This window comes from Agelaius phoeniceus (assembly GCF_051311805.1).
Source record: "Agelaius phoeniceus isolate bAgePho1 chromosome W unlocalized genomic scaffold, bAgePho1.hap1 SUPER_W_unloc_1, whole genome shotgun sequence".
In the NCBI taxonomy this organism is placed as follows: Eukaryota; Metazoa; Chordata; class Aves; order Passeriformes; family Icteridae; genus Agelaius; species Agelaius phoeniceus.
This window is the reverse complement of record NW_027509866.1, coordinates 8,573,324-8,599,041: the sequence shown is the minus strand read 5'-3', so window position 1 is coordinate 8,599,041 and position 25,718 is coordinate 8,573,324. Positions and strand designations below refer to the sequence as shown.

Sequence of the window (25,718 nt, the reverse complement as noted above, 5' to 3'; positions counted from 1 at the left end):
CCACATGGTGCTTTTGTGGGAACTTGGGAAAGAAAAGGATGCATGGACTTTTGACAGAAGACCAGGCAACATAGGAAGTGACGTTAGGTTATGCAGAAAGAAAAGTTGAGATGTGACTGCTCAATTAGAGCATAACCTGGCCACTTCTGTGAAAAATAATAGAAAATATGTCTATAAATAAATTAATAGCAAAACGTGGCACAAGGAGGACCTCTACTCTTTTTTCGAGTGCAGTGGGGAATAGAGTAACTAAAGATAAGGAAAAAGCTGAGCTACTAAACACCTTGTTTGTCTCAATTTTCAATATTAGGACAGGTAGTCCTCAGGACAAGTGTTCTCCTGAGCTGGTAGATGGGCACAGGGAGCAGAACAGCCCCCTGGAATCCAGGAGGAAGCAGCTGGGGACATGCTGAGCCACTCAGATGCTCACAGGTGTATGGGATCAGATGGGATCCATCCCAGGGGGATGAGGGAGCTGGTGGATGAGCTCCCCAAGCTGCTCTCCATCATTTACCATCAGTCCTGGCTCAGCAGGGAGGTCCCAGAGCACTGGAGGTGCCAGGGTGAGCCCATCCCCAGGAAGGGCTGGAAGGAGGAGCTGGGGAACTCCAGGCCTGTCAGCCTGACCTGGGTGCCTGGCAAGGTTATGGAACAGATCACCTTGAGTGCCATCCCAGGGCACCCACAGGATGGCCCGGGGATCAGAGCCAGCCAGCGTGGATTTCAATATCTGCATTGATGGTCTGCATGAGGGGATTGAGTCCATGATTAGCAAATTTGCAGATGAAACCAAGCTGGGTGTGAGTGTGGATCTGCTGGAGGGTAGGAGGGCTCTGCACAGGGCCCTGGACAGGCTGGATCCAGGGCCCAAATCCAACAAGGTGAGGTTTAACAAGTCCAAGTGCCGGGTCCTGCACTTTGGCCACAACAACCCCTGCAGCACTACAGGCTGGGGACAGAGTGGCTGGAGAGCAGCCAGGCAGAAAGGGACCTGCAGGGACTGATGGACAGCAGGCTGGACATGAGGCAGCAGTGTGCCCAGGTGGGCAAGAAGACTGGGGGATGTTCCCATGGTGTCAAGTCAGGAACTGCAATGGGGAGTGGGGCCAGAGGGGAAAGGGCAAACAGGGATGGGCTGTTTGCAGGGGAGGGAACAGGGATGGGCAACATGAAGAAATTTGTACCAGAGGTGTAAAGAAAGCAAAGGTGAAGCAGAGGAAATGCTGAGGGCAGTTTGGGGGTGGCTGCCAGGCAGTCCTGGCTCTGAGCAACAGCGTCTGCAGTGGCACAGGAAACTCCCAGCTGATGGGAACAAACTTTCTGGCTGAGTGCAGAGGCCAGGACAAAGCTGAGTGGTTTCCCTGGTGTCCCGCAGGCCTTGCTGGCCCCAGGGGCTGATGGCATTTGTGCTCCCTCAGGTTCATGTCCCCACAGCAACAGCATGGGGGTGCTGGCCCTGCAGTGTGCAATGCAAACAGGGGCTGCTGAGGCAGTGCTGCCGTGTCTGTGCCTGCAAGGATGGGGCACCTGTGTGAGCTGGGGGAGAGGCCAGGGCTGCAGAGGGGGGATGTTGTTGGCAGCTGCATGAGGACGCTCTGGGACGCTGCCCTGGGCTGTGCAGCGCCCTGGGCATGGATCAGCCCCTGCTCTGCTGCTCCTTCCCGTCTGGCCCAGGGCCCTTGCAGAGCCCCAGCCATGCTGTTTGCCCCCAGCCTGCCCACGGCCAGCCTGGGGCTGCTGACGGGGGTTTCTGTGCTGAGCATTGGCCTGGCCGTGTTCTTGAGAGAGCCTGGGCAAGGAGCCTGGAGCCCCCAGGGCCTGGCCTGAGGCGTCAGCGCTGCCCCAGCAGTGCCCATGGCCTGTCCCTGCTGCAGCCCCGGCACTGCCACCCCCAGGGCTGTGCCCGGCCCCGAGAGCACTCAGGCCCTGCAGCAACACCAGGGCCACCAGGGCAGCAGGGCAGGGCCACGGCAGCAGCACTGGCAACACCAAGTGCTGCTGCTGCTGCTGCTGGGCACAGCTGCTGGGCCAGCACTGATCTGCCCCAGCTCTGCACACAGACATTGCTGCTGCAGCTCCAGAGAAGGCAACAAAAGGGCATCTCTGCAGAAAACTCTGCTGGGAGATCCTTTAGTTACTTTAAAGCCATTGAGAGCACAACCCCTCATTGACACAGTCTGTGGCCACAGTTAGGTGGAGGGAAACAAAATGAGAAATGGCACAATAAATGACATTTATTTGTGGACAAGATTAAAAACCTAAAATAAAAGATAAAGAACCTCCAAACTGCAGCCAACGTGTACTATCAAAGATGACTTTTATTACAAGTGATTTGCAGAAATTGGCCAGCAGTTTAATGTTTCTGAAAGCATACAGTCATCAGTCTTCTCACTGCAGCCTTGAGCTCCTGGTTCCTCAGGCTGTAGATGAAGGGGTTCAGGGTTGGAGGCACCACCGAGTACAGAACTGACAGGGCCAGATCCAGGGATGGGGAGGACATGGAGGGGGGCTTCAGGTGAGCAATTGTGCCAGTACTGATGAACAGAGTGACCACGGCCAGGTGAGGGAGGCAGGTGGAAAAGGCTTTGTGCCGTCCCTGCTCAGAGGGAATCCTCAGCACAGCCCTGAAAATCTGCACATAGGAGAAGATAATGAACACAAAACAGCCGAGTGTGAAACTGGCACTAAGAGCAAGAAGCCCCATTCTTCTAAGGATTGACTGTGAGCAGGAGAGCTTGAGGATCTGGAGGATTTCACAGAACAACTGGCCCAGGTCATTGCCATGGCACAGGGGCAGGGAAAATGTATTGGCTGTGTGCATGAGAGCATTGAGAAAGGCACTGGCCCAAGCAGCTGCTGCCATGTGGGCACAAGCTCTGCTGCCCAGGAGGGTCCCGTAGTGCAGGGGTTTGCAGATGGACACGTAGCGGTCGTAGCACATGATGGTCAGGAGGGAAAGCTCTGCTGACAGGAAGAAGAAAAGCAGAAAGACCTGTGCAGCACATCCAGTGTAGGAGATGTTGCTGGTGTCCCAGAGGGAATTGTGCATGGCTTTGGGGACAGTGGTGCAGATGGAGCCCAGGTCGCTGAGGGCCAGGTTGAGCAGGAAGAAGAACATGGGCGTGTGCAGGTGGTGGCCGCAGGCTACGGCGCTGATGATGAGGCCGTTGCCCAGGAGGGCAGCCAGGGAGATGCCCAGCAAGAGGCAGAAGTGCAGGAGCTGCAGCTGCCACGTGTCTGCCAATGCCAGCAGGAGGAAGTGCCTGATGGAGCTGCTGTTGGACATTTGCCCTGGCTGGCCATTGGGAGCTGTATATGGATGAAAGGACATTGAAGAGTCAGAGGAGATACCTGTAAACAAAATCAAAGCCATTTCCCTTACACCCTCCCCTGTAACTTTCACGGGCATGCTTCTGTCTTTAAGAGTTCTGTGGTTTTCTTTATAAGATCCCCCATGTCTCTCCTGGTATTCTTGGATATCAGAAACCCTCATCATTTCTGCAGCCCTCAGGAAGAACAGAGCAAGTTCTGTGAGGCAAAGTGATGATGATAGAGTGAGGGGAGATGGCCTGTCATTCTGACCTGTTCAGACTTTCTTTGGGCTTTAACCTTTCTCAGGTGGAGGTTGATCACGTTCCAAAGCTTCCCCTATGATGTCACCAGGTACTGTTGGAGCAGATGGATCCACCACAGCCCAGCTCCACATTCGTAGCCAAGGGCTCACGTTTCTCATTTTACCAACCCAGAAGCATTATCTGTGTCAGAAACCTCTGCCTTTTCCCATCAATCTTATGACTCAGAGATGCTCTAGGACAGGTTTGCACCCTGGATTGAAGCTCCCAGCTTGGACTGAAATCTCAGGGAGACTCCCAAGTGTCCTTCTGATGGCATTGGATTGTGGGAGATGCAGCTCCTTCCCTGGCTGCACTGACAGCATTGCCCAGAGCCGGGCCCTGGGGACAGCGTCACCCTGAGCCAGCTGTGCCCCCTGCCAGAGCCCCCAGGGCCGGGCAGCTGCTCCCAGCCCTGTGCTCTGCAGAGGGAACTGGGCCCGGGGCTGCAGAGCTGCCCCACGGCTCTGCTGCAGCTCTGCCTGCACAGGAGGGGCTGCACGCCTTGGAGCCCCGGCCCTGAGGGCAGAGGCTTGGCTGGGGCACAGGAGGGAGGGGGCTTGTTCAGAGGGAGGGGCTGCACTGCAGGGGCTCCTGTGGGCATCTCTAAACTCTCCCTGCCACAGCATTGCTGGGCTTTGTTTTCTCTCATTGCCTGATCTTCTCTCTGCCTCCTGGAGATTTTCCTCCTGCAGGTGTTTCCCTGTGCCTGATCTCTCCCTGCCAGCACTCACAGCCCCCAAATCTCTGTGCACTCTCCTTGGCCCGACAGAACCCTGCCTGTTTGCAGGGCACTGGCTGGGGGCAGGTTCTGTTTGCAGCTTGGAGAAAGGACAGCTCAGGCTGAGCCTGATGGTTCCAGCAAAGGTGATGCTGCTGCTGTCCATGGGCAGAGTGGCTGAAAGCACATTAGGGATCTCCTGTGAACCTACTGGTCACTTAAGCCAACACTTTGGATGTCTCAGGCACTTTTCAAAATTAATACTTAATAATACATAAACCCCCCCACCACCCCCCCTGCCATTCTCCAGTACTAGGAAACAAAGTCTTAGGAAATGTTGTCATTTTTGTTAAAATCATTGACTTGGAAATATTCTATGACTGATCAGAACCCCTCAGCATGTCAGATCTTCAAGAGCATTTCACCTCCCCTGCACCAGAAATCCTCAGAGTTGTACTCACAGGCTCTGCAGGCATTGGGATGTTCCAGCTTGAGGAGATGGCTCCAGGAGCTGCAGCTGCACTGTCCTGCAGCCAGAGGTTCCTGTGCCAAGGGCTGGCAGTGATTGTGCCCCAGGCACTTCTCAGCCCCTTCCCAGCCCTGACTGATTGAAGCTCTCTGTGCCTCTGGGCTGTGCCTGGGCTGGCTGCAGGCAGTGCCCCAGCCCTGCTGGGCTGGCACAAGAGCTGCTCATCCAGAGAAATGTGCTTTTGAAGCTCTTCTTGGTGACCAGGAGCTGCCTCTGTGCCAGGAGCCCAGCCCAGCTCAGCAGCACAGACACAGCACAAGGACTTTAATGAGCCTCTGGAGCTTTGTGCTCAGGCCCTGAACATCAGGCCCTGAGAGGGAGCTGAAGAAACCTCTCCAGAACTCCAAGGCAGAATCCAACTCCAAAGTTTCTTGGACTTTTAATGGGTCCCACTGAGGGACACGAGTGAGCAAGTGTCCCCAGGCCCCAGGCAGAGCAGAGAACTGCAGGCAGGGATGACAGGTGGGGACAAAGAGAAGCCAAGTCTTGGTGCCCTGGGGCACAGCAGGGTCTGTGCCAGCAAGGGCTGGGAGGAGACACCTTGTCCTGAGGCCCTGGGGCCTCCTGGCACAGCCCCAGCCAGGCTGGGCACTGTCAGCCCCTTGTGCTGCCCTCAGCATCCCCCCCTAGCCCACATCCCAGTGGCCTCAAGGATCTGCTGCAAGGAGTCCCTGGGGAGCCTTGCTCAGCAATGGCCCTGGGGGCTCCTGAATGCTCCCTGCAGGGACTGCAGGTTTTTCAAAGGACTTTGGCTTTGGCTTTTGCCTTGCAGTCTCTGAGAGGTTTGTGCAATCCTGGCCTCCAATTATCTGCTGTAATTAGTCCCTGGAGAGGCTTTGTCATTAACAACACTCAGTGGGGCTCATTAATACTTCAAGGTACTTCAGTTATTTGAAGGTACTTGGTGTTTCCCTTTTGATACAGACTTTGGAAGAGGTTTGTGCAATCATGGCCCCAATTATCTGCTTTAATGAGTCCCTTGAGAGCTTTGTACTGACACTCAGTGGGGCTCATTAATATTTTCAGATACTCAAGGTTTTTAAGGTACTTTGGATCTAAGAATACTTTTAGCTATTTTTAAGGATTTTCCTTCCCACACTGAGTCTCTGGGAGGTTTTTGTGCCATCCTGGCCTCCAATTCTCTCCTCCAAGGAGTCCATGAGGAGCCTGTGTAGGGTATCTTAGCCCTTTCTGTTTTAACACAAAGATGGAACTGAAAGAATTTGGTAAGACTTTCTAAAAGCATCCAAGCAAACATGGGACAATTAACAATACAACAAGAACCACTAAGAGAATGAAGAGTCCTGTTGTAGCTAGACATCATCCAGCCCTTTTAGTCCCATAGATTGGAAGAGTTTATGGACCCAGTCTTTGTTTTCCACTTGAAGCTTCTTGAACCCTTCCTTCAGTATCTGAATGCTCTTGTGGATTGACTCGCTGTGGCTGGAGAGGTTCATGCAGCACATGCCCTCAGAGTCTACACAGCCATGCCCATGTGCCCAGAGTAAAAACTCTATCGCTGTTCTGCACGGTGGCGTGTCTGATGGTCTCTGTGTCTGAGAGCAGCCACTCAGTGTGAGGGAGGCAGCATTGGTTTGCTTACTTAACAGGCACCCAGGATGGTCTGATTGCCCTAAAGCTTTAGCTGCAGCCATCCAAGGTAGTCCAAATTGGGGGTGCTACCATCCGACACCTGGATTAAAGTTTTCAATGCCATCTCTTTGATATCATCCAATACTTCTCTGGGGATACCTGCTGCTTAATCATCTGGTCGGCTGTGTTGTCCTTCTCCAGCTAGATGGTTGATTGTCAATTCTGCCCTTGCCTCATTATTAGCATAGTCTGCTATTAATTGATTTAGTAAACACTTCCATGCCCCTTCCCACAGGGTGTATTCTGTACGTGACAACAACATGGTCATAATATATTTTAAATCATAGGGGGTTAAGACATGTGCTGTAAACATGGCCCTCATTAGGCCATTAAAACAGGGTAAGTCCTTCCTATGGTCTTTAGCTGCCCTACACAGATCCTTGATTTCCCCGTAAACCAATGGCTGATAGCTGGGATTCTGCCCCCTTCTTTCATAACATACCAGGGCAATGAGGAGTTTCGAGGCTATTTGCCAGTCTCCTTCCTTAACTGGAGGCATGGCCCAGGGTAGAGAGGATGATTGACAGTGGGGGCGTGACCCGCAGTTATGGGGGCGGAGTCTGGAGGTTCGTTCAGGGCGGAAGTGAAGGCTGTGGTAGCAGGAAGTGGAGGAGCCAAGATGGAGGGAGGATGGTTGGGCTCCCGTGCCACATTCGGGCTCCTTCTGTTTTGAGTCTCCAGGGCATGATGCTCCAAGACTGCGTGGCCATTGCCATCTTGGACCATCGTGGAAGGTCTGAGAAAGGCAGGTTTTGAGGGAAGGTCCCGAGTTAGGAGTGACAAAGGGATCGAGTTTTCAACACACTGCTTGCTGGTGAAGGGTCTCAAGGATGGTGTGGAAGATGGGGAGCATGTGGGGTGCAATGGGGTCCATTTTGATCGAAAGGTTGTACAATTTAACTCCCACTGACTCCCAAAATTCAGTGGTATGGATTTCGTCAGCAGAGGCATCTGGAAAATTTTTAATGATCCACCTCATGATTGATTTTAATTCATTCTTTGAAAATATTATGTCATGATGACTGAGAATTAAAGCACCCATATATGCTCCTTTCTACTTTGGACATCTGGCTGCCCATTTTTCTCTTTCTCTGCCTTATGGGGAAGAGCCACTGGAATGCCCCAAATCAGTTATGGGACATGGGTGCATATTTTAAAAACACTGTGACAAAATGGGCAATAAATGTCTTGCATTTCCCCAAACCCACCTGCAATCCTATGCAGGTGAAACTGTTGTTGTCCCTGCTGATCCTGTGCAAGATCCCTTGAATCAACGATGAATCTGCCGGGCCCAGCACAATCCAAAATCCCAGGGAGCACTGGCCTATCCATCAGCTAACCCCAGCTGAGGTGACTGACACAGGGAGCCCTGAGTGTCATGGTCCCTGTTCGGGCGCCAAAGGTCACAATGAGGGTGGCTGTGACAAACCTCTCTGGTTCCCTGACTTCAGGGCAAGGGTGGGGAAAATGAAAAGGAGCAGGATCAATGGAGTTGCTTAAAAGGAACTTTAATAACAGGGTGAAAAACAATAAACATGGAGAAGTCGAGAACAGTATGAGGGGCAGGATCCTAAGACCCGAGACAAAGGGGAAGTAACAACATAGACACTTGGGGGTAGAACACTCTAGAACAATAACCCTCTAGGGGAAACTAGTAACCAATAGGGGAGGAGAACTTGGACAACTTAGCATAACAACACTAAAGGCTTATGGGGGAACTCTCAAGCTCACCCTAAGTTAAACACATGATTCCCAGGGCTCACGCCCAGTTCTTCCGAGGTAAAATCTGGCTGACTCTGAGTTACAGCCAGGCTAACTCCCACACCGCTGCTTTGCTCTGGTCCCTTGGGACCATGCAGCCTAACAGAGCCACAATGATGTCCTTGGTTCCACGAGGCCCCACAGTGTCACAATGGTCCCTTGGATCCATGGTGCTCTGCAGTGTCACAATGTCCCCCTCATTTCACAAGGCTCCCAAATGTCACATTGGTCTGCATAGGAAGGAAACCACGGAGCCCTTGTGTTTCAGGAGCTGATGAACGGCAGCCATCAGAGGCCAAGGCAAGCCTGACCTGTCTGTCCTGGCAGGTTTGCTTGGAGCAACCCTTGGATATTTGCAATTATGAATGTGGAGTCCTAATTTAAAACATTTGTGCCTGGAGAAGAGGGATGGGTTTTTTTCATAAAAAGAAAAGCACAGAGCCCTTTCCAGTGTTTGGAAAACAGGTGAGTTCTGGCACTCAGGAGTCAAAGACCAGCCAGACCTGTCTGTCCTGGCAACTTTTGTCTGGGAGCAATCCTTGGATACATAGAAATTTAGAGGTGAAATCCTAATTTTAGCCATGGATGCCTGGAAAAAATGGAAAGTTCTTTTCCATAAAAAGAAGAGCCCAGAGCTCCAGTGTTTCAGGAGCAGATTGGCATGGCCTTCCACATTCCAAGGTCAGCCAGACCTGTCAGGTGAGCCCTGGGAAACCAAGGCAGCCACACCTATTTCATGTTCCCTTGGTTCCACAGGGCCCTGCAGTGCCACAATGGCTCCTTGATTCCATGAGGCCTTGCAGTGTCACAATGGTTCTCTTGCTTCCATGGTGCCCTCGGGTGTCATAATGGCCCCTTGGTTACACAAGTCCTTAAGGATCTTTATGGTCTCCATGGTTCCACTAGGCCCCACAGTGTCCTGATGCTCTATTGGTTCCATGAAGCCTGGCTGTGTCCAATGGCCCCTTGGGTCCATTAGGGCCACGTAGGGCAACAATGATTCCTTTGGTTCCACAAGTTCCCAGAGTGTCACAATGATCCCTTCCTTCCACGGGGCCCTGCAGGGTCACAATGATCCCCTTGGTTCCACAAGTTCCTACAGTGTCACAGGTTCACAAGGGCCTGCAGTGTCACCATGGCCCATTGGTTCCACAACGCCCCGCAGTGTCACAACGGTCTCCATAGGAAGGAAACAAGTGAGCCCCAGTGGTGCAGGGGCAGATGAGAGGCAGCCACCAGAGGCCAAGGCTGGCCAGACTTGACTGTATGGGCAGATTTTTTCTGGGAGTAACCCTTGGATATAGAGAATTTTAGATGCAGAATCCCAATTTTGGCCATGGGTGCCTAGACAAGAAAGACAGTTTTCCATAGGAATAAAAGCACAGAGCCCCAGTGCTTCACGGTCAGATGGGAGTGGCCCTTGACATGCCAAATTCAGTGGGACCTGTCAGACAGCCCCCAGGAGGCCAAACCAGGCAGACCTGTACCATGTTCCATTGACTTCATGGGTCCCCACATTGTCACAATGGTCTCCTTGATTCCATGAGGTCTGGCAATGTCACAATGGCTTCTTGGTTTCATGAGCCCCAACAGAGTCACAACGGTCCATTGGCCCCACGCAGCCCTGCTGTCAAACAATGGCTCCTTGTTTCTATTTAAATCAGTCACAATCAAACCACAGTTTGATCATTGATCCTTGCTTCCATAGGGCCCATGATTTGCACAATGGTCTCCTTGATTCCATGATTCCTGGATTCCACAGTCTCACCATCATTTCCTTGGATCTCCATTGTCACAACTGAGCCATGGCTCCATGAGGTTCCGTAGTGTCACCGTAGTCACTGTCAGAGGCTGGATGAGATCCATGTCCCGAGACACCTTGGGATGCTCGGAATGCCCGTGTGGGGCCAGGGCCGGGTCAGGCCTTGGTTTGTGGTGGGACAGAGCCCCGCCCCCAGGCCTGGCCTGGCAGAGCTGTCAATCACACAGCAGGGGCAGTGCTAACCCAGCTCTGATTGGCCCAGCTGTCAATCAATCACACACTAACAGCTGGTGCTACCCTGACTCTGATTGGACAAGCAACTGGCAGTCCCACCCCAGGGGCGGGGCCATGAAGGCCCAGGGGGTTAAAAGCCGGAGCACAAGGCCAGCCCAGCGTCTGGATCCTGCCTTCTGCTGGGGTTCCTCTGTTGGTGATGCTGGAACCTGAGCAGTTGGTACCCATGTGCGTGTCTTTCTATGGATCTTCTGTCTTTCTGTTGGTCTCTATTTCTTCTCCTTCTAATCCTACTTATCTGGAACATTTTTGGGTAACTGAAAATCTTTAAAGTTTTTTAGGTTAAATGTGTGGGAATCCAGGGTACCGGGAATATTTCTCTGTCTGCTCTGAGGAATCCTGACCCCCAGAGAAACACTGCCTTTCACCTTCGCCAATGGAGAGGACTTCCAAGACTTTGAGATAGATTAAAATTTACCAAAGTGTGAAATAGATTAGAGGGTAGTACAGCCTGTCACTTGGGTGAGAAATTTAGTTTTTGGGATTTTTACTATGGTGTAGATAGGAAGCAAGATGGAGGAATTGGGGTGTAGTCCCTGTCTTCTTCTTCATCTACTCCATTTTCTGCAGTGTTGGTGGCACAGGGTGATTGGTCAAGGAAAGCACAGTGCAGAGGTTATGTGGACAGTCAAGGGACAAGTTATTGGTAAATAAGTAGAAATAATGTAAGTTTCAAGAGTTAATTGGATGAGACAACTTTAAAAGACTTTGAAACCGTACATTTTGGGGCCATTTTGAGGTGCTTTTCCAGCGCACTGAGCCTGGTGTGCACAGCAATGCAAAACTTTAGATAAGATAACCATAAACAAGAAGCTGAAGGCTGAAAAAGTCCCATGCATCTCCTTTTACATGGCACAGAACTGATACAGGAGGGATTTCCCCATCCAGGGAGCCCCCAGAAAGGCTCAATAAAAAAAAAACATCAATAACTGGTGCCCTGACAATGTTTGTAATAAGTTGTCTCTTTTCCATGAAGTTGTTTACTGAAGGGTGTTGTCTTAATTGGTCAATCATGTGAAATGTGTTTATTAAAAGACTAATGAGGTCTACCTGTAGCAAACCAAGATATAAAAGGACTGAATAAAACACTGCTTTTTAGCCCTTAGCCTTCTGATCTGAGTCTATGTCATCTCGGATTCAGCGGTACTGTTTGCAGATCCTTTCTGCACCTCGTGACCCAACAGGAGCTCCTCTAATAAACTTTGCCTGAGGCTCCCACTGTGCCCATGACAGGAACCCCTGTGAGTGTCTGGGCCATCCCGGCTCTTTGGCAGCCTGGGGACTCCTGGGATGTCACCGTGGAGCACCCATGAGTGCCTGTGACAGATGGGTGCCTTTGCAGCCCAAGGTGCTCTGGGATGTCACCATGGAATGGCTGTGACTGCCTCTGACCACAGAGCTCTTTACCATCCCCAGAAAGCCCTGGGAGGTCTCCATGGAGCCCCTGTCTCTGCCTGTGACATTCCAGCTGTGGAAGAGCCTGGAGACTCTTGGAAAGTCCCCATGGAACCCCTCTGAGGGCCTGTGACAAATCTGATCCTTAGCAGGCAACCATCACCAGCCCCCTGTTGCTATGGTCAGTTTCCATGGCAACCATCCCCAGCCCCCTGTTGCTATGGTCAGTTTCCACGACAACCATCACCAGGACCCCTGTTGCTATGGTCAGTTTCCATGGCAACCATCACCAGCCTCCTGTTGCTATGGTCAATTACTATGGAAGCCATCACCAGCCCCCTGTTGCTATGGTCAGTTTCCATGGCAACCATCACCAGTACCCTGTTGCTATGGTCAGTTTCCATGGCAACCATCACCAGCCCCCTGTTGCTATGCTCAGTCCCTTGGCAGCTCCATGGAGACCCCATGCCGGGGTGGTTGCCATGGACACCAACTCAGGCCTGCAGCCAGAGCCCGTTGCCATGGCAACCATCGGCGGCCCCATCCCCAGGCTGATGGGATCCCAGAAGCACAGAATTGGCTGAGCTGGGAGGGACCCATCAGGATCCTCCAGTCCAACTGCTGGCCCTGCACAGGACACCCCAACAATGCCAGCCTGGGCCTGGCAGCGCTGGCCAAACGCTGCTGCAGCTCAGAGAGCCCTGGAGCTGGGACCCTTCCCTGGGAAGCCTGGCCAGGGCCCCAGCAGCCTCTGGGCAAAAACCTTTTCCTGACATCCAACCTGAGCCTGCCCCGACTCAGCTGCAGCCGCTCCCTCCACTCCTGTCCCTGGGCACCAGAGGGAAGAGGTTCCCACAGCCCCAGCCAGGGACCCTCTCCCAAGGCTGCTGCCATGGCCACCAGGGCTGCCACCAGCTGGGATGCTCGGTTTCCACGGGCCGGGCTTCAGCAATGGGATTCCCCAATTTCCTGCTCCTGCTAAAACTGCGCTGCCCTCGCTGCCCTCCCGCCTCCCATGGAAAGCACAAAAGGCAAAGATCCCGGGCTGGGATAAGAACAATTTATTGGGAACAGCAACGGGATAAGGAACAAACAGTAACAGAAACAATACTGGTAACAGAAGGGATAAATAAAACTGTTTACAGGGAAAACACAACTCACTGGGTCTTCCTGGCCACAATTTCCCCTGTCTGGAAAGGACACCCTTTTCCTCAGGGAGAGAGAGAGAGAGAGAGAGTCCCTTTCCTGCTCCTGGCAATGACCTGAGGTGGGAGTGGATGTAATGACAGGGCCATGGCCAGACCCTCATGTTCTTCCATTCCCACATCATGTCACGGGCAGGAAAAGGGACAGGTGTCTTCCCAGCATGGATCATGGGCAACACGGATCCCCAGGACTCTTCCCAATGCGGGTCCTCCCATGGGGGATGAAGCTGGATTGGTGCATGAAGCTGTTCCTGCAGCTGGGGCATTTGCAGGCCTTTCCTTACTGGTGGCTCCATTGGTGTCTGGTCAAGTGAGAGCTCTGGGTGAAGCTCTTCCCACACTGGGGACACTCGTAGGGCCTCTCCCCAGTGTGGATGCGCCGGTGGGTGACAAGGGTGGAGTTGTGCTTGAAGCCCTTCCCGCAGTCTGGGCAGAGGAAGGGCCTCTCATCTGTGTGAATCCGCTGGTGTTGGAGGAGCTGGAAGCTGGTGGGAAACTTCTTCTGACATATGGGACACTCGTAGGGCCTCTCCCCAGTGTGGATGAGGTGGGATTTCTGCTTGAAGCCCTTCCCACAGTCAGGGCAGTGGAAGGGCCTCTCCTCTGAGTGAATTCGCTGGTGGCAGAGGAGATGGGAGCTGGTGTGAAGCCTCTTCTGACACTGGGGACACTCGTAGGGCCTCTCTGCAGTGTGGATGCGTTGGTGGATGATGAGGGCAGAGCTGCAGCTGAAGCCCTTCCCACACTCCCCACACTTGTAGGGCCATTCCCCAGTGTGGATCATCTGGTGGCTGATCAGGGTGCTGCTCTGCCTGAAGCTCTTCCCACACTCCAAGCACTTGTGGGGCTTCTCCCGATCGTGAAGCTGCCCATGGACCACCAGCTCTGAGCTCTGGCTGAAGCTCTGTCCACCTTCCTGGCTCAGGGTGGGTCTTTCCTCCTCAGAACACCCTGGGCTGGATTTGCAGCCCCTCCTCCTGTGGGATCTCTGGGGCTTTTCCTCCACGTTGGAATTCTGTACTATGGAGCCACTAAAAATGGCCTCTTCCATGATGTTCTGCTGTGGGGTTTTGTCCTCCCTGGTCTCCATCCTCAGCTCCTTCCCTGGGGGAGGAAGGCCAAGGAGAGGATGGGATTTGCCTCCGTGCCAGAGGGAAGGGGAAGGAGATCCCCCCAGTGCATCCCCAGCAGGACGGGGTTGGCAGCAGGGTTGTCCTGCAGCCAGGGGCTGTGCTGGGCTGGGAGATGGAGCAGGAGAGAGGGGGAAAGGGGCACTGACTTCCTCCTCACCTGCCTGGCTGTCCCAGGGCATTGTGTCAGTTAGAAAAGACAGGTGTCTGCTAAGGAAGGCAGGAGACTCCCCTGAAATCGAAAATGTTAATCCCTTCACTTGGAATTATAATTTTCAAAACAAGAGGCTGTCAAACAAAGTCTTTGGAAATAGGAATAACAGTTCTTCAGAAGGAAAATTAAAAATACAAATGCAGTAGTACTAAAAACTACTTACAGAGTAAGAATACGACCTGACACCCTGTGGATCAGAGTGTTGGTAGCACTCCTGTTAAATGGTGGCTGCAGTGCTCCTGCAGGGACAGGTGTGGTTCTGTTGGAGCAGTGATCCTGTAGAAGGGTGGAGTTTTCCTCTGAAGGTCCAGTTGTGGCGTCGATCGGCCTGGTCTTCCTCTGGGATCCAGTGGAGCTGAAAGCTGCTCTTCTGGGAATCCTGTGGGGGAAGGCTGACTCTGTTGTTCACATTCTCAGATTATATCCAGGTAGGAATGCTTGGCTCCTCCCTCTGGGCAGAGTTTCTCACAATGGGATGATGGAATTTTTATCAGTGACACTCAATGGCCGATTAACAGAAGATATCTCCCTGGAGGGAGGATTCATGTGGAAGAGATAAAGTAAACTGCTCAATTAACAGATGATAATTGCCCCAGCTTTAACAGAGGGTAATTGAATACACACCCAGCTAAACCTGAGACACTGTTCCAGCCTTGGAAAGTAGGATTTGGTACCAGGATTCTTTAGGGAATGCAACCCTGATTGAAGGCAGAGATAGAATCTCCAGAGCCTGCAGCCAGAAATGGACAGTTGTGTGATACTCATTTCAACATCTTCTCTTTTGGAATTATTTACTAATGATTATTTGCTTTGCCTACCTAATATTTTTGTAATTTTTTGCAAATTTGCATTATCTAAATTACACTGTTCCTTAAGTTAAGTTGGTGTCTGTGTCTTTGGTGCGGGCCCTGCCCACTGGCGAAACAGGGCCCAATCCTGCCTAAGTGTTACCTGGGGAGACAAAACCCTCACTGCAAATGTGCCCCTTTCCTCCTTGTTCCCCACACTTCATGCACTGATCATGATGTCCTATGGTCTGGGGTATCCCTGGGGTCAGCTGGGATCTCCTGTCCTGGCTGTGTCCCCTCCCAAGCTCCCCCACACCCTCAGCCCCTCCCCAGCGTGGCCGAATGAGGGGCAGGACAGGCCTTGGCTCAGTGCGAGCTCAGCAAGAACAAAACCATCTCTGTGTGCTCAGCCCTGTGCTCAGCCCCCGGGCCCGGCATTTCCTCCACTGCCACCCCGGACCCCCCTTTCCCACCCCTCTGCCCCACAGCCGCCGCAGCACCGGCTGACAATAGAAGCAATTCTGGGGCAATTCCAAGTTTCCTTGGTTCCTGCACAGCTCCAGCTCAGCTGCTGGCAGGTTAAAATTAAAGAAAAGTGCAAATTCGGCCCAATACAGATATTATTAAAAGGAAGGGAAAGCTCTGTGTAGCTGTCACAAAGGTGACAGGGATGAAGAGAAAAATGATTCTCACATTTGGAAAAAACCCAAGCCTGGGAATTCAGTAGTTATTTGGGAATTTAGCTACTTGAGCTGGGCTTCTTGTGGGACTTTTAGCAGCTTTGTGTTCCTCACCATGTGGTGAATGAACCTTGTCAGTCTTGCTGGTATCATTTGCTCCATTTCCTCCAGCGATTTTAACAAACTTTTCAAGGAGGGACAACAAAATATTTTCTTTACACTCCAGTCCCACAACAGCCATTTTCCTCATCAGTTCTCCCATAGGTCGCTCAGACGAAGCTGCATCCAAGTTTCCAAGAGTTCCTCCAGAGAGACCCACAACCTCCTCAGAGGAAGGAACCATGCTGTAGTCAAAGGCAACTGGGGTCAAAGAACAGTGCCCTGAACTCACTGTGCCAAAATAATTTTGCAATCTGGTTAAGAAAATATTAGAGAGATGCCATTTGCCCTGGGGCAGGGCAAGTGTGACATTGTCCCCTGTGTGTGTGTGGCCTTCCCAGGGTTGGGGTTTTACACCTGAGCCAGTTTGGGTAAGGGGGGTGGTGTTCACCCCCTGAGCAGGGATTCCCCCACTGTTTCAGGTTGCAATGTAAGATGGAACCAAATGCATGTTTTCAATGCCCATCTTCATCAACTGCTATAAACAGGTGGGGCAGTGTTCTTGATCTCTTCCATGACTCAGCCCTGATAACGCCCTCCAGGGGAGATATCTTCTGGGAATGGGCCATTGAGTGTCACTGCAGGACTGATAAAATTCCATCATCCCATTGTGGGATGCTCCGCCCAGGGGGAGGATCCAAGCATTGCTACCTGCATATAAGCTGAGCCTTGCAACACCAGGAGCAGCTTGCCTACTGGATTCCCAGAGGACAAGAGCTCCAGAACCACCACTGGACCTTCAGAGGAAGACCAGACCCTTCTACAGGATCACTGCTTGGACAGAATCACGTTCATCACTCCCACAGGACTGCAGCCACCATTTAATGGGACTGCTGCCACCAGCCTGACCAGCAACAGGGTGTCAGGTTATATCCTGACTCTGTCAGTTTAAGGCAGTGTTTCTGTATCATTGCCTTGATCTTCTTTTCTTATTAAATTGTAATTCTGGTTTAGACTCTCCCCCAGGTTTGTCTTCAAACCAGTAAAAATTCAATGCGCTCATCCCTTGCTTTCCTCCCAGAACAGGATTTCACATCCCCAAACCTTTGCCAGATGGAGGAGGAGGCTGCAAGGAAGAGGAAGGAGCCCCGGGACACGCAGGCAGGTGAGGAGGAAGTCAGTGCCCCTTTCCCCCTCTCTCCTGCTCCATCTCCCAGCCCAGCACAGCCCCCGGCTGCAGGACAACCCTGCTGCCAACCCCGTCCTGCTGGGGATGCACTGGGGGGATCTCCTTCCCCTTCCCTCTGGCACGGAGGCAAATCCCATCCTCTCCTTGGCCTTCCTCCCCCCGGGAAGGATCTGAGCATGGAGACCAGAGAGGAGAAATCCCCACAGCAGAAACTCATGGAAGAGGCCATTTTGAGTGACTCCAGGGCACAGGAATCCAATGGGGAGGAAAATCCCCAGAGATCCCACAGGAGGAGGGGCTCCAAACCCAGCCCAGGGTGCTCTGAGGAGGAAAGACCCACCCTGAGCCAGGAAGGTGGACAGAGCTTCAGCCAGAGCTCAGAGCTGGTGGCCCATGAGCAGCTTCATGATGGGGAGAAGCCCCACAAGTGCTTGGAGTGTGGGAAGAGCTTCAGGCAGAGCAGCAGCCTGATCAGCCACCAGATGATCCACACTGGGGAATGGCCCTACGAGTGTGGGGAGTGTGGGAAGGGCTTCAGCTGCAGCTCTGCCCTCATCATCCACCAACGCATCCACACTGGGGAGAGGCCCTATGAGTGTCCCCAGTGTCAGAAGAGGTTTCAGACCAGCTCCAGTCTCCTCCAGCACCAGCAGATTCACACTGAGGAGAGGCCCTTCCGCTGCCCCAACTGTGGGAAGGGCTTCAAGCGCAACTCCACCCTCATCACCCACCAGCGCATTCACGCTGGGGAGAGGGAGAGGCCCTACGAGTGTCCCCAGTGTCAGAAGAGGTTTTACACCAGCTCTGATCTCCTCCTGCATGAGCGGATTCACACAGATGAGAGGCCCTTCCGCTGCCCTGACTGTGGGATGGGCTTCAAGCGCAACTCCCACCTCATCAGGCACCAGCGGATCCACACCAGGGAGAAGCCGTACGAGTGTGGGGAATGTGGGATGAGTTTCAGCCAGAACTCTAACCTGATCTCCCACCAGAAGACCCACACCAGGGAACGACCCTATGAGTGTGGGGAATGTGGGAAGAGCTTTAGGCAGAAGTCTCTCTTGATCTGCCACCAGAGGATCCACACTGGGGAAAGGCCATACAACTGCGGGGAATGTGGGATGACCTTTAGTAGGAAGACCCAAATGATCATCCACCAAATGATCCACACAGGGGAGAGGCCCTACCAGTGCCCCGAGTGTGGGAAGAGGTTTCACACCAGCTCTCAGCTCCTCCAGCACCAGCGCATTCACACAGATGAGAGGCCCTTCCTCTGCCCCGACTGCGGGAAGGGCTTCAAGCATAACTCCACCCTTGTCACCCACCGGCGCATCCACACTGGGGAGAGGCCCTACGAGTGTCCCCAGTGTGGGAAGAGCTTCACCAGCAGCTCTCACTTTAGCAGACACCAACGGAGGCACCAGTAAAAGAAGCCCTGTACATGCCCCAACTGCAGGAAGAGTTTAATGCACTGCTCCAGCTTTATCCCCCATTGGAGACCCCACGTTGGGAAGAGCCCTGGTGATCCATGTTCCCTGTGATCCATGCTGGGAAGACACCTGTCCCTTTTCCTGCCCCTGGCAATGACATGATGTGGGATTGGAGAACATGAGGGTCTGGCCATGGCCCTGTCATTACATTCACTCCCACCTGAGGTCATTGCCAGGGGCAGGAAAGGGACTCTCTCTCTCTCTCTCCCTGAGGAGAAGGGTGTCCTTTCCAGACAGGAGGAAATACATTGCCAGGAAGAACTAGTTGTTGATGTTGTAGTTTTTTCTGTAAATAGTTTTACTTATCCCTTCTGTTATCAGAATTGATTCTGTTCCTTTTGCTCCTTATCTTGTTGCTGTTCCCAATAAATTGTTCTTATCCCAGCCCGGGATCTTTGCCTTTTGTGCTTTTCATGGGAGGCGGGAGGGCAGCGAGGGCAGCACGGTTTTAGCGGGAGCAGGAAATTGGGGAATCCCATTCCTGAAGCCCAGCCCCTGGAAACCGAGCATGCCAGCTGGTGCCAGCCCTGGTGGCCATGGCAACCACCCCTGGCATGGGGTCTCCATGGAGCTGCCAAGGGACTGACCATAGCAACAGGGGGCTGGTGATGGTTGCCTGCTAAGGATCAGATTTGTCACAGGCCCTCAGAAGGGTTCCATGGGATCTTTCCAAGAGTCTCCAGGCTGTTCCAGAGCTGGAATGTCACAGGCAGAGACAGGGGCTCCATGGAGACCTCCGAGGGGTTTCTAGGATGGTAAAGAGCCCTGTGGTCAGAGGCAGTCACAGCCATTCCATGGTGACATCCCAGGAGTCCCCAGGCTTCCAAAGAGCTGGGATGTCCCAGACACTCACATGGGTTCCTGTGATGGGCACAGTGGGAGCTTCAGGCAACATTTATTAGAAAAGCTCCTGTTGGGTCACAAGGTGCAGAAACGATCCCCAATGCTCCCCATAGATCCCCAAATGTCACTGTTGTATCAGTGTTCCGTGCTTTCTTTCCAATGGAAAACAAGCATCCTTATCCTCCAGGTGTCCACGTCTGAAATTGGGATTCCACCTCCAAAATTCTGGATATCCAAGGGTTGCTCCCAGGCACAATCTGCCAGTACCATCAAGCCTGGCTGGCCTTGACCTCTGGTGACTGCCCCTGCCACACTGGGGCTGGGTTCTTTCCTTCCCATGGAGAACACTGGGACACTGTGGGGACCTCATGGAACCATGGGGATCATTGTGGCACCACTGGAGCCCATGGAACCAAGGGGCCGTGGTGACACCGCGGGGCTTCATGGAACCCAGAGACCATTATGGCTCTGTGGGGCCTGATGGAACCATGGAGACCATTGGGACCCTTCAGGGCCTGGTGTCACCAAGGGGGCATTATGGCACCTCAGGGCCTCAGGGAAGCGAGGGACCATTGGGACACTGTGGGGCCCCATGGAACCGAGGGAACATGGAACAGGCCTGGCTGGCTTGGCCTCCCAGGGGCCACCTGACAGCTCTGGCTGATGTTGGGATGTCAAGGGCTGCCTCTCATCAGCTCCTGGAGCACTGGGGCTCCGTGCTTTCCTTGCTATAGAAAAGAACTGTCCCTCTTTTTAAATGTCCATTGCCAAAATTGGTATTCTCTCAAAAAATTTTCCTATCTGCAAGGGTTTCTCTCAGAAAAAAAACCTGCCACTTCTGCCTGGCCTTGTCCTCTGGTGGTCACTCTCTTCTGCCTGGCAAACACTGGGGCTCTGTTCCTTCCTTCCTACGGAAAAGAAGCAACCTTCATGTCCAGGGTCCATGGCCAGAATTAGAATTTGGCCTCCCAAATTCCATATATCCAAAGATTGCTCCCAGAAAAAAGTAGCAAGGACAGACAGGTCAGGCTGGCCACGTCTTCTGGTGATTTTCTTAGACTCTGAGTTGAATGCTTTCAGTTGAAAAAAACTTGGAAAGGGCCCAGACATCTCCCAAGAAGAGTTTTTGAGGACTTGGGCACATGACTACTACATATGGACAAAGGAACTCTGTGCTCTGTGCTGTTGTGAGGGTTTGGCATCATGGAAGTGATGTTCTAAGAGAAGCTGCTAGCAGTTTCCTCCGTGTCTGACTAAAAAACCAATCAGTAATTAACTTTGAGAATTGACAATCTGTTAAACCGCTAAGGGAACTGTACACCCCTCTGTGAAGACACATGTTAAAGATGGGAAAGCCTGTGAGGGTCTCTTTCCCTTCTGGCTGGCACAGAGGTAACAAGGCTGACCCGGCCCCGTCTCAGCCAGGCCGGGCCGGGCGGCTCCTGCCGTGGGGCCGGGCCCCTTCCCAGGGACTCCGCCAGGCCCCATCGGCTGCCGGGCAGGGCAGGGGAGGCCGCGGGGCCGAGGCCGGGCCGGGCCATGGCTGCAGTTGGGAACATCTGGGCCCTGCTGAGCCCTGCCCCGCCGCCAGCCCGGGCCCAGCCAGGATCCGCCGGGCCCCAGGAGCAGCCCCGGGCCGGGCCGGCTCGGCCAAGATTCTGCCACCCTTGGGCTTCAGCCGCAAGCCCCGGGCAGGGGCAGGAGAAGCCATCGGCCCCCGGCCGTGCTGCTGCTGTGCTCTGGCCTGGCTGCTGAGATCCTGGCCCTGCCCCAGCGCGGCCCATCCTGACACAGCCCCAGCGCAGCCGCTGCAGAAACCTCCATCGTAAAACAGCTCCGGCCGCAAGCACCGAGCCCGGCCGGGGGCACGGAACCATCTGCAGGCCCCGGGTGAGATATGAACTCTTTCAGTGCTTCCATCCTCCCTCCAGTGAGAGAAAAGGACAAACTGCAGGCACAGAGAGTAGCAACATGAAGACACTGAGGTCACTGAAGGGGAAGTTGAGCCCCAGATGGGAGGGATGAGGAGATGCCTTGATCTTGGGGCTGAAATCCTCTTGTAAAGCTATGGAGAAGGATGTAATTAATATGTCAGACTCTCTTTTTCCCAATATGTAATTGAAAATATGGGTAGAAAATATGGTATTTTGTTCAGCAAAAACCTCCATGCTAAAGTAAGCAAATGTTGAAGTAGCTGTGATCCCATGAGAAGTTTAAATAGAGAAAGAGAGAAGAGTGGTGAGATCCTGTGCCCTCAGGGAGAGAAAAAGAAGATTTCTGTTCTCGAAGATGAAGATGATTTCATAAATAGATGAAGAGAATCTTTGCTCTTGAACAGCTCATCTTTGAACTAATAACCGATAAGTTGACATGGCCCATAAACACAACTGTGGGGAAAACTGAAAAAAAATGGGAAGGACTTCACGATTGCAGATTTTCTGGGCAGCTGCTCTTCGTGGGATTTGAGAGCCACGAGCAAACGTTTTTCTTATGGAGAAGTCTCCATAGCATGAAAGAGAGACTCCTCTCCCTAAGTGAACTGAAGAAAGGCTGTTCTAGATGGTGTAAACTGACTGAAACTTTCAGGTTTTGTCTCCTTACATTGTCAGTAAGAAAGAAAAGGTTGTAGGGAGAGGAGAAGTGTTCAGATTCTTATTACTCTTTCTTCTATTTACTGGTAATAAACTTTTCTATATACCCTTTTAAAATTTTGAGCCTACTTTGCCTTTCTCCTAATCCTATCTCGCAGCAGGAAATGAGTAAATATATTCCAGTGAGTGCAATGGTAATCAGCCAACACTGATCCCACTGCACGAATAGATGCATTGGCTGAGAAATCTCAAATTAGCAAACCAAAAATCACTCCAGATACATTCCTGATAAACTGCATTAGAGCAGAGGGAAATCAAGGCAGAGCCATGGTTTGTCAGGACTTGCTGCATCCTGATGAGCCCTGTGGTGCATTGGGAGCTGAGCCGTGGAACCTCAGGGCCAGAGAGGAGATTGCACAAACCTTTCCAGGAGTCAAAGTCAGAAGAAAACCCCAAAATGTCTCAAAGCATGAATGGGTCCCACTGAGGTCCATCCCCAACACAGGCTCCTCATGGACTCCTTGGAGCAGACAATTGGAGGCCAGGATTGACCAAAAACCTCCCAGAGTCTCAGTGTGGAAAGGAAATTCCAAACTACCTTAAAAAATGTGAGTACCTCAAGGCATTAATGAGCCCCACTGAGTGACAGTAGAAAGCTCTCCAGGCACTCATTAAAGCAGATAATTGGGGCCATGATTGCACAAACCTCTCACAGAGTCTGTATCAAAATGGGAAACACCAAGTACCTTAAAATAACTGGAGTACCTTGAAGCATTAATGAGCCCCACTGAGTGTTGTTACTGACAAAGCCTCTCCAGGGACTAATTACAGCAGATAATTGGAGGCCATGATTGCACAAACCTCTCAGAGACTGCAAGGCAAAAGCCAAACCCAAAGTCCTTTGAAAAAGCTGCAGTCCTGCAGGGAGCATGAAGGAGCCCCCAGGGCCATGGCTGAGCAAGGCTCCCCAGGAACTCCTTGCAGCAGATCCTTGAGGCCACTGGGATGTGGGCTAGGGGGGGATGCTGAGGGCAGCACAAGGGGCTGACAGTGCCCAGCCTGGCTGGGGCTGTGCCAGGAGGCCCCAGGGCCTCAGGACAAGGTGTCTCCTCCCAGCCCTTGCTGGCACAGACCCTGCTGTGCCCCAGGGCACCAAGACTTGGCTTCTCTTTGTCCCCACCTTTCATCCCTGCCTGCAGTTCTCTGCTCTGCCTGGGGCCTGGGGACACTTGCTCAGTCGTGTCCCTCAGTGGGACCCATTAAAAGTCCAAGAAAGTTTGGAGTTGGATTCTGCCTTGGAGTTCTGGAGAGGTTTCTTCAGCTCCCTCTCAGGGACTGATGTTCAGGGCCTGAGCACAAAGCCCCAGAGGCTCATTAAAGTCCTTGTGCTGTGTCTGTGCTGCTGAGCTGGGCTGGGCTGCTGGCCCAGAGGCAGCTCCTGCTCACCAAGAAGAGCTTCAAAAGCACATTTCTCTGGATGAGCAGCTCTTGTGCCAGCCCAGCAGGGCTGGGGCACTGCCTGCAGCCAGCCCGGGCACAGCACAGAGGCACAGAGGGGTTAAACTCAGCCTGGGCTGGGAGCACAGGGCAGAGCTCACTCAGGGGTCACTAGAGCAGAAATCAGCCCAGGTTTGAAGCAGTCAGGGCGCTGTGCTGGGGCAGGGACTCTGCTGCCTGCCAGGGACAGCTCTCAGCCAGCCCTGGCAGCTGCTCCCAGCGCTGGGGAGAAGCTCTGGGGGGAAGGAGCCGCCCTGAGCAGGGCAGGGGCTGCTGCTGAGAGGGGCTGGGTGGGGCAGGGCTGCTCCCAGCTCCAGACCAGCCTGGGCACAGCTCCGGAGGGCACTTCCCAAAGAAGGTAAGCCTGGGATTGCTGGAAAGATCAGGAGCTTTCCTGAGAGTGTTTTCAATTTCGTTCTTGGAGAAGGATGGGAAAGTTGGGGTGATGACGAAAAGATTTTTGCATTTTACACATTTTTCATATATTCATAGCTCTGTAACTTAATATTATATAGTTATAAATCTACAATCCTTACTTAACACTACTAAATTCCTAATTAACTATAATAAACTAATATTACATACTTATATAATTATAATAATTAACTCTAGTACGTTTCCTAACCTTTCTCTTAGATTTTAGAACAATAAGCTCACTGTCTAAATACCTTCCTGAAATACTGTCTTATTATCAGGAAGAGAACCTTATTATCAGGAACAAAACCATTTTTTTAATTGACCAGAATGTGAGCAGTCATAACAAAAATTTTTGGCAAAGAAGCCTTTGGACCTATTCCAACAGGTTGAGCAGGGGGTGTGTAACACAATGGCCCTGTAACCAGGGCAACTGAATCTCCTATTGGATGTTCCTGTTAAATATCCTAATTAATCAACCTTAATAAATTGTTGAAATCAGGGACCGAGTGTGCCCCATCCCCACTGGGACATCTGGAAGCTTCCAATTAATGTCTGGTTTTTACTTTACTGTTCTAACACTGTTGCAAGGGTTTTTTTTTTCCTTTGGATTATAGACAGCAGGGGGATAAGAGAAGCAGAACAGGAATTGTTATCCCAGAATCCCAAAACATTCTAAATTGAAAGGGACACACAGGATCACCAAAGGAATGTTTGAACATTTACAGAGAGTCCAGAACTGTAACTTAGGGTGGTCAGTGTCTCTGCTGGGAGCCTCCCAAAGGGCCCTCAGCCACTCCTCAGCCCTGCACAGCAGCAGCATCACCTTTGCAGGGCCCAGCAGGGCTCTCCTGAGCTGCCCTTGCCCAGCTGCACACAGAGCCTGCCCCAGCCAGGGCCCTGCACACAGGCAGGTTTCTGTAGGGCCCCAGCCAGGGCACACAGGCTGGGATGGGCTCTGTGAGCGCTGGCAGGGACAAGGCTCCTTTCAGGAGGGAATGTCCAGGCCCAGGGAGATGCTCAGGGAAGCAGAGGGGGCTGAAGAGAGCAGGGCTGGGGCAGGAGGGCACTGTTGGTGTGTGGGAGGTGCCGGGCACAGCTGGGCACGGGAACACTGTCCTGAGTGCCCGGCTGTCTCTGCCCTGCCCTCTCAGGCACAGCACCACAACATCTGCTCTTGGTTCTGCCCTGCCCTGACATTGGCACTGTTATCTGCTGCTCTCAGGGAGGCTCTGGCATCTGCAGCAGCTGAGCCAAGCACTGCCCTTGGCATTCCTGCCAGGCAGGGCTGTCCATGGGAATGGGGTGTCCAAGCTTCCCTGGCACCTGTGGGGCTATGGGCAAAGCAGTCCATGGCAAAGGGGAATGAGCTGAGCCCCCTCCCTGAGATCCCATCATGGGCACAGCCAGGGATCTCCTTGCTGTGCCCTGCCAGGCTCTGAGCTGCCCTCCTGGGTGCAGATCTGTGCCAGAGCCTCTGGGATTTCCCTGAATGTCCCACAGGGAAGGGCAGAGCTGCCACAGCTGAGGAAATGCTTCTGGGTTTGCCCAGGGAGCCGTGAGTGTCCTTGGCACAAGGGGGTGCTGAGACCTTGCCCAGAGACCTTGAGAAAGGGTGAGACCTTCAGGGATCCCTCTGCTCTGGGCAGGGTCTGGTTTATCCCAGGGTACCCGGGGAGTGTGATTGTGCTCTGATTGCAGCCAAAGGCTTTCCCACAGCAGCTAGAAGGGCGGTGTGTCCCAAATGTAGGGACAGTCTACAGGGAATGGCCCAGGTTTGACTCAAAGCAGCCTCTGCTGACTTGTCACTGTCCTTTCTCCATGAACAGGTGCCCATGTGCAGCCCCAGGAA

The 25,718-nt window shown here is 52.7% G+C and overlaps 1 protein-coding gene across 1 annotated transcript in view; it reads left to right on the top strand.

The window, feature by feature from the left end:
• Positions 1 to 18,458, top strand: part of LOC143692495 (uncharacterized) — a 59,698-nt gene extending 41,240 nt beyond the window's left edge. The window contains exon 3 of the mRNA XM_077172727.1: positions 17,386 to 18,458. Coding sequence (XP_077028842.1) covers positions 17,386 to 18,458 — 1,073 coding nt within the window. The remainder of the gene's footprint in view (positions 1 to 17,385) is intronic.
• Positions 18,459 to 25,718: the final 7,260 nt, after the last annotated feature.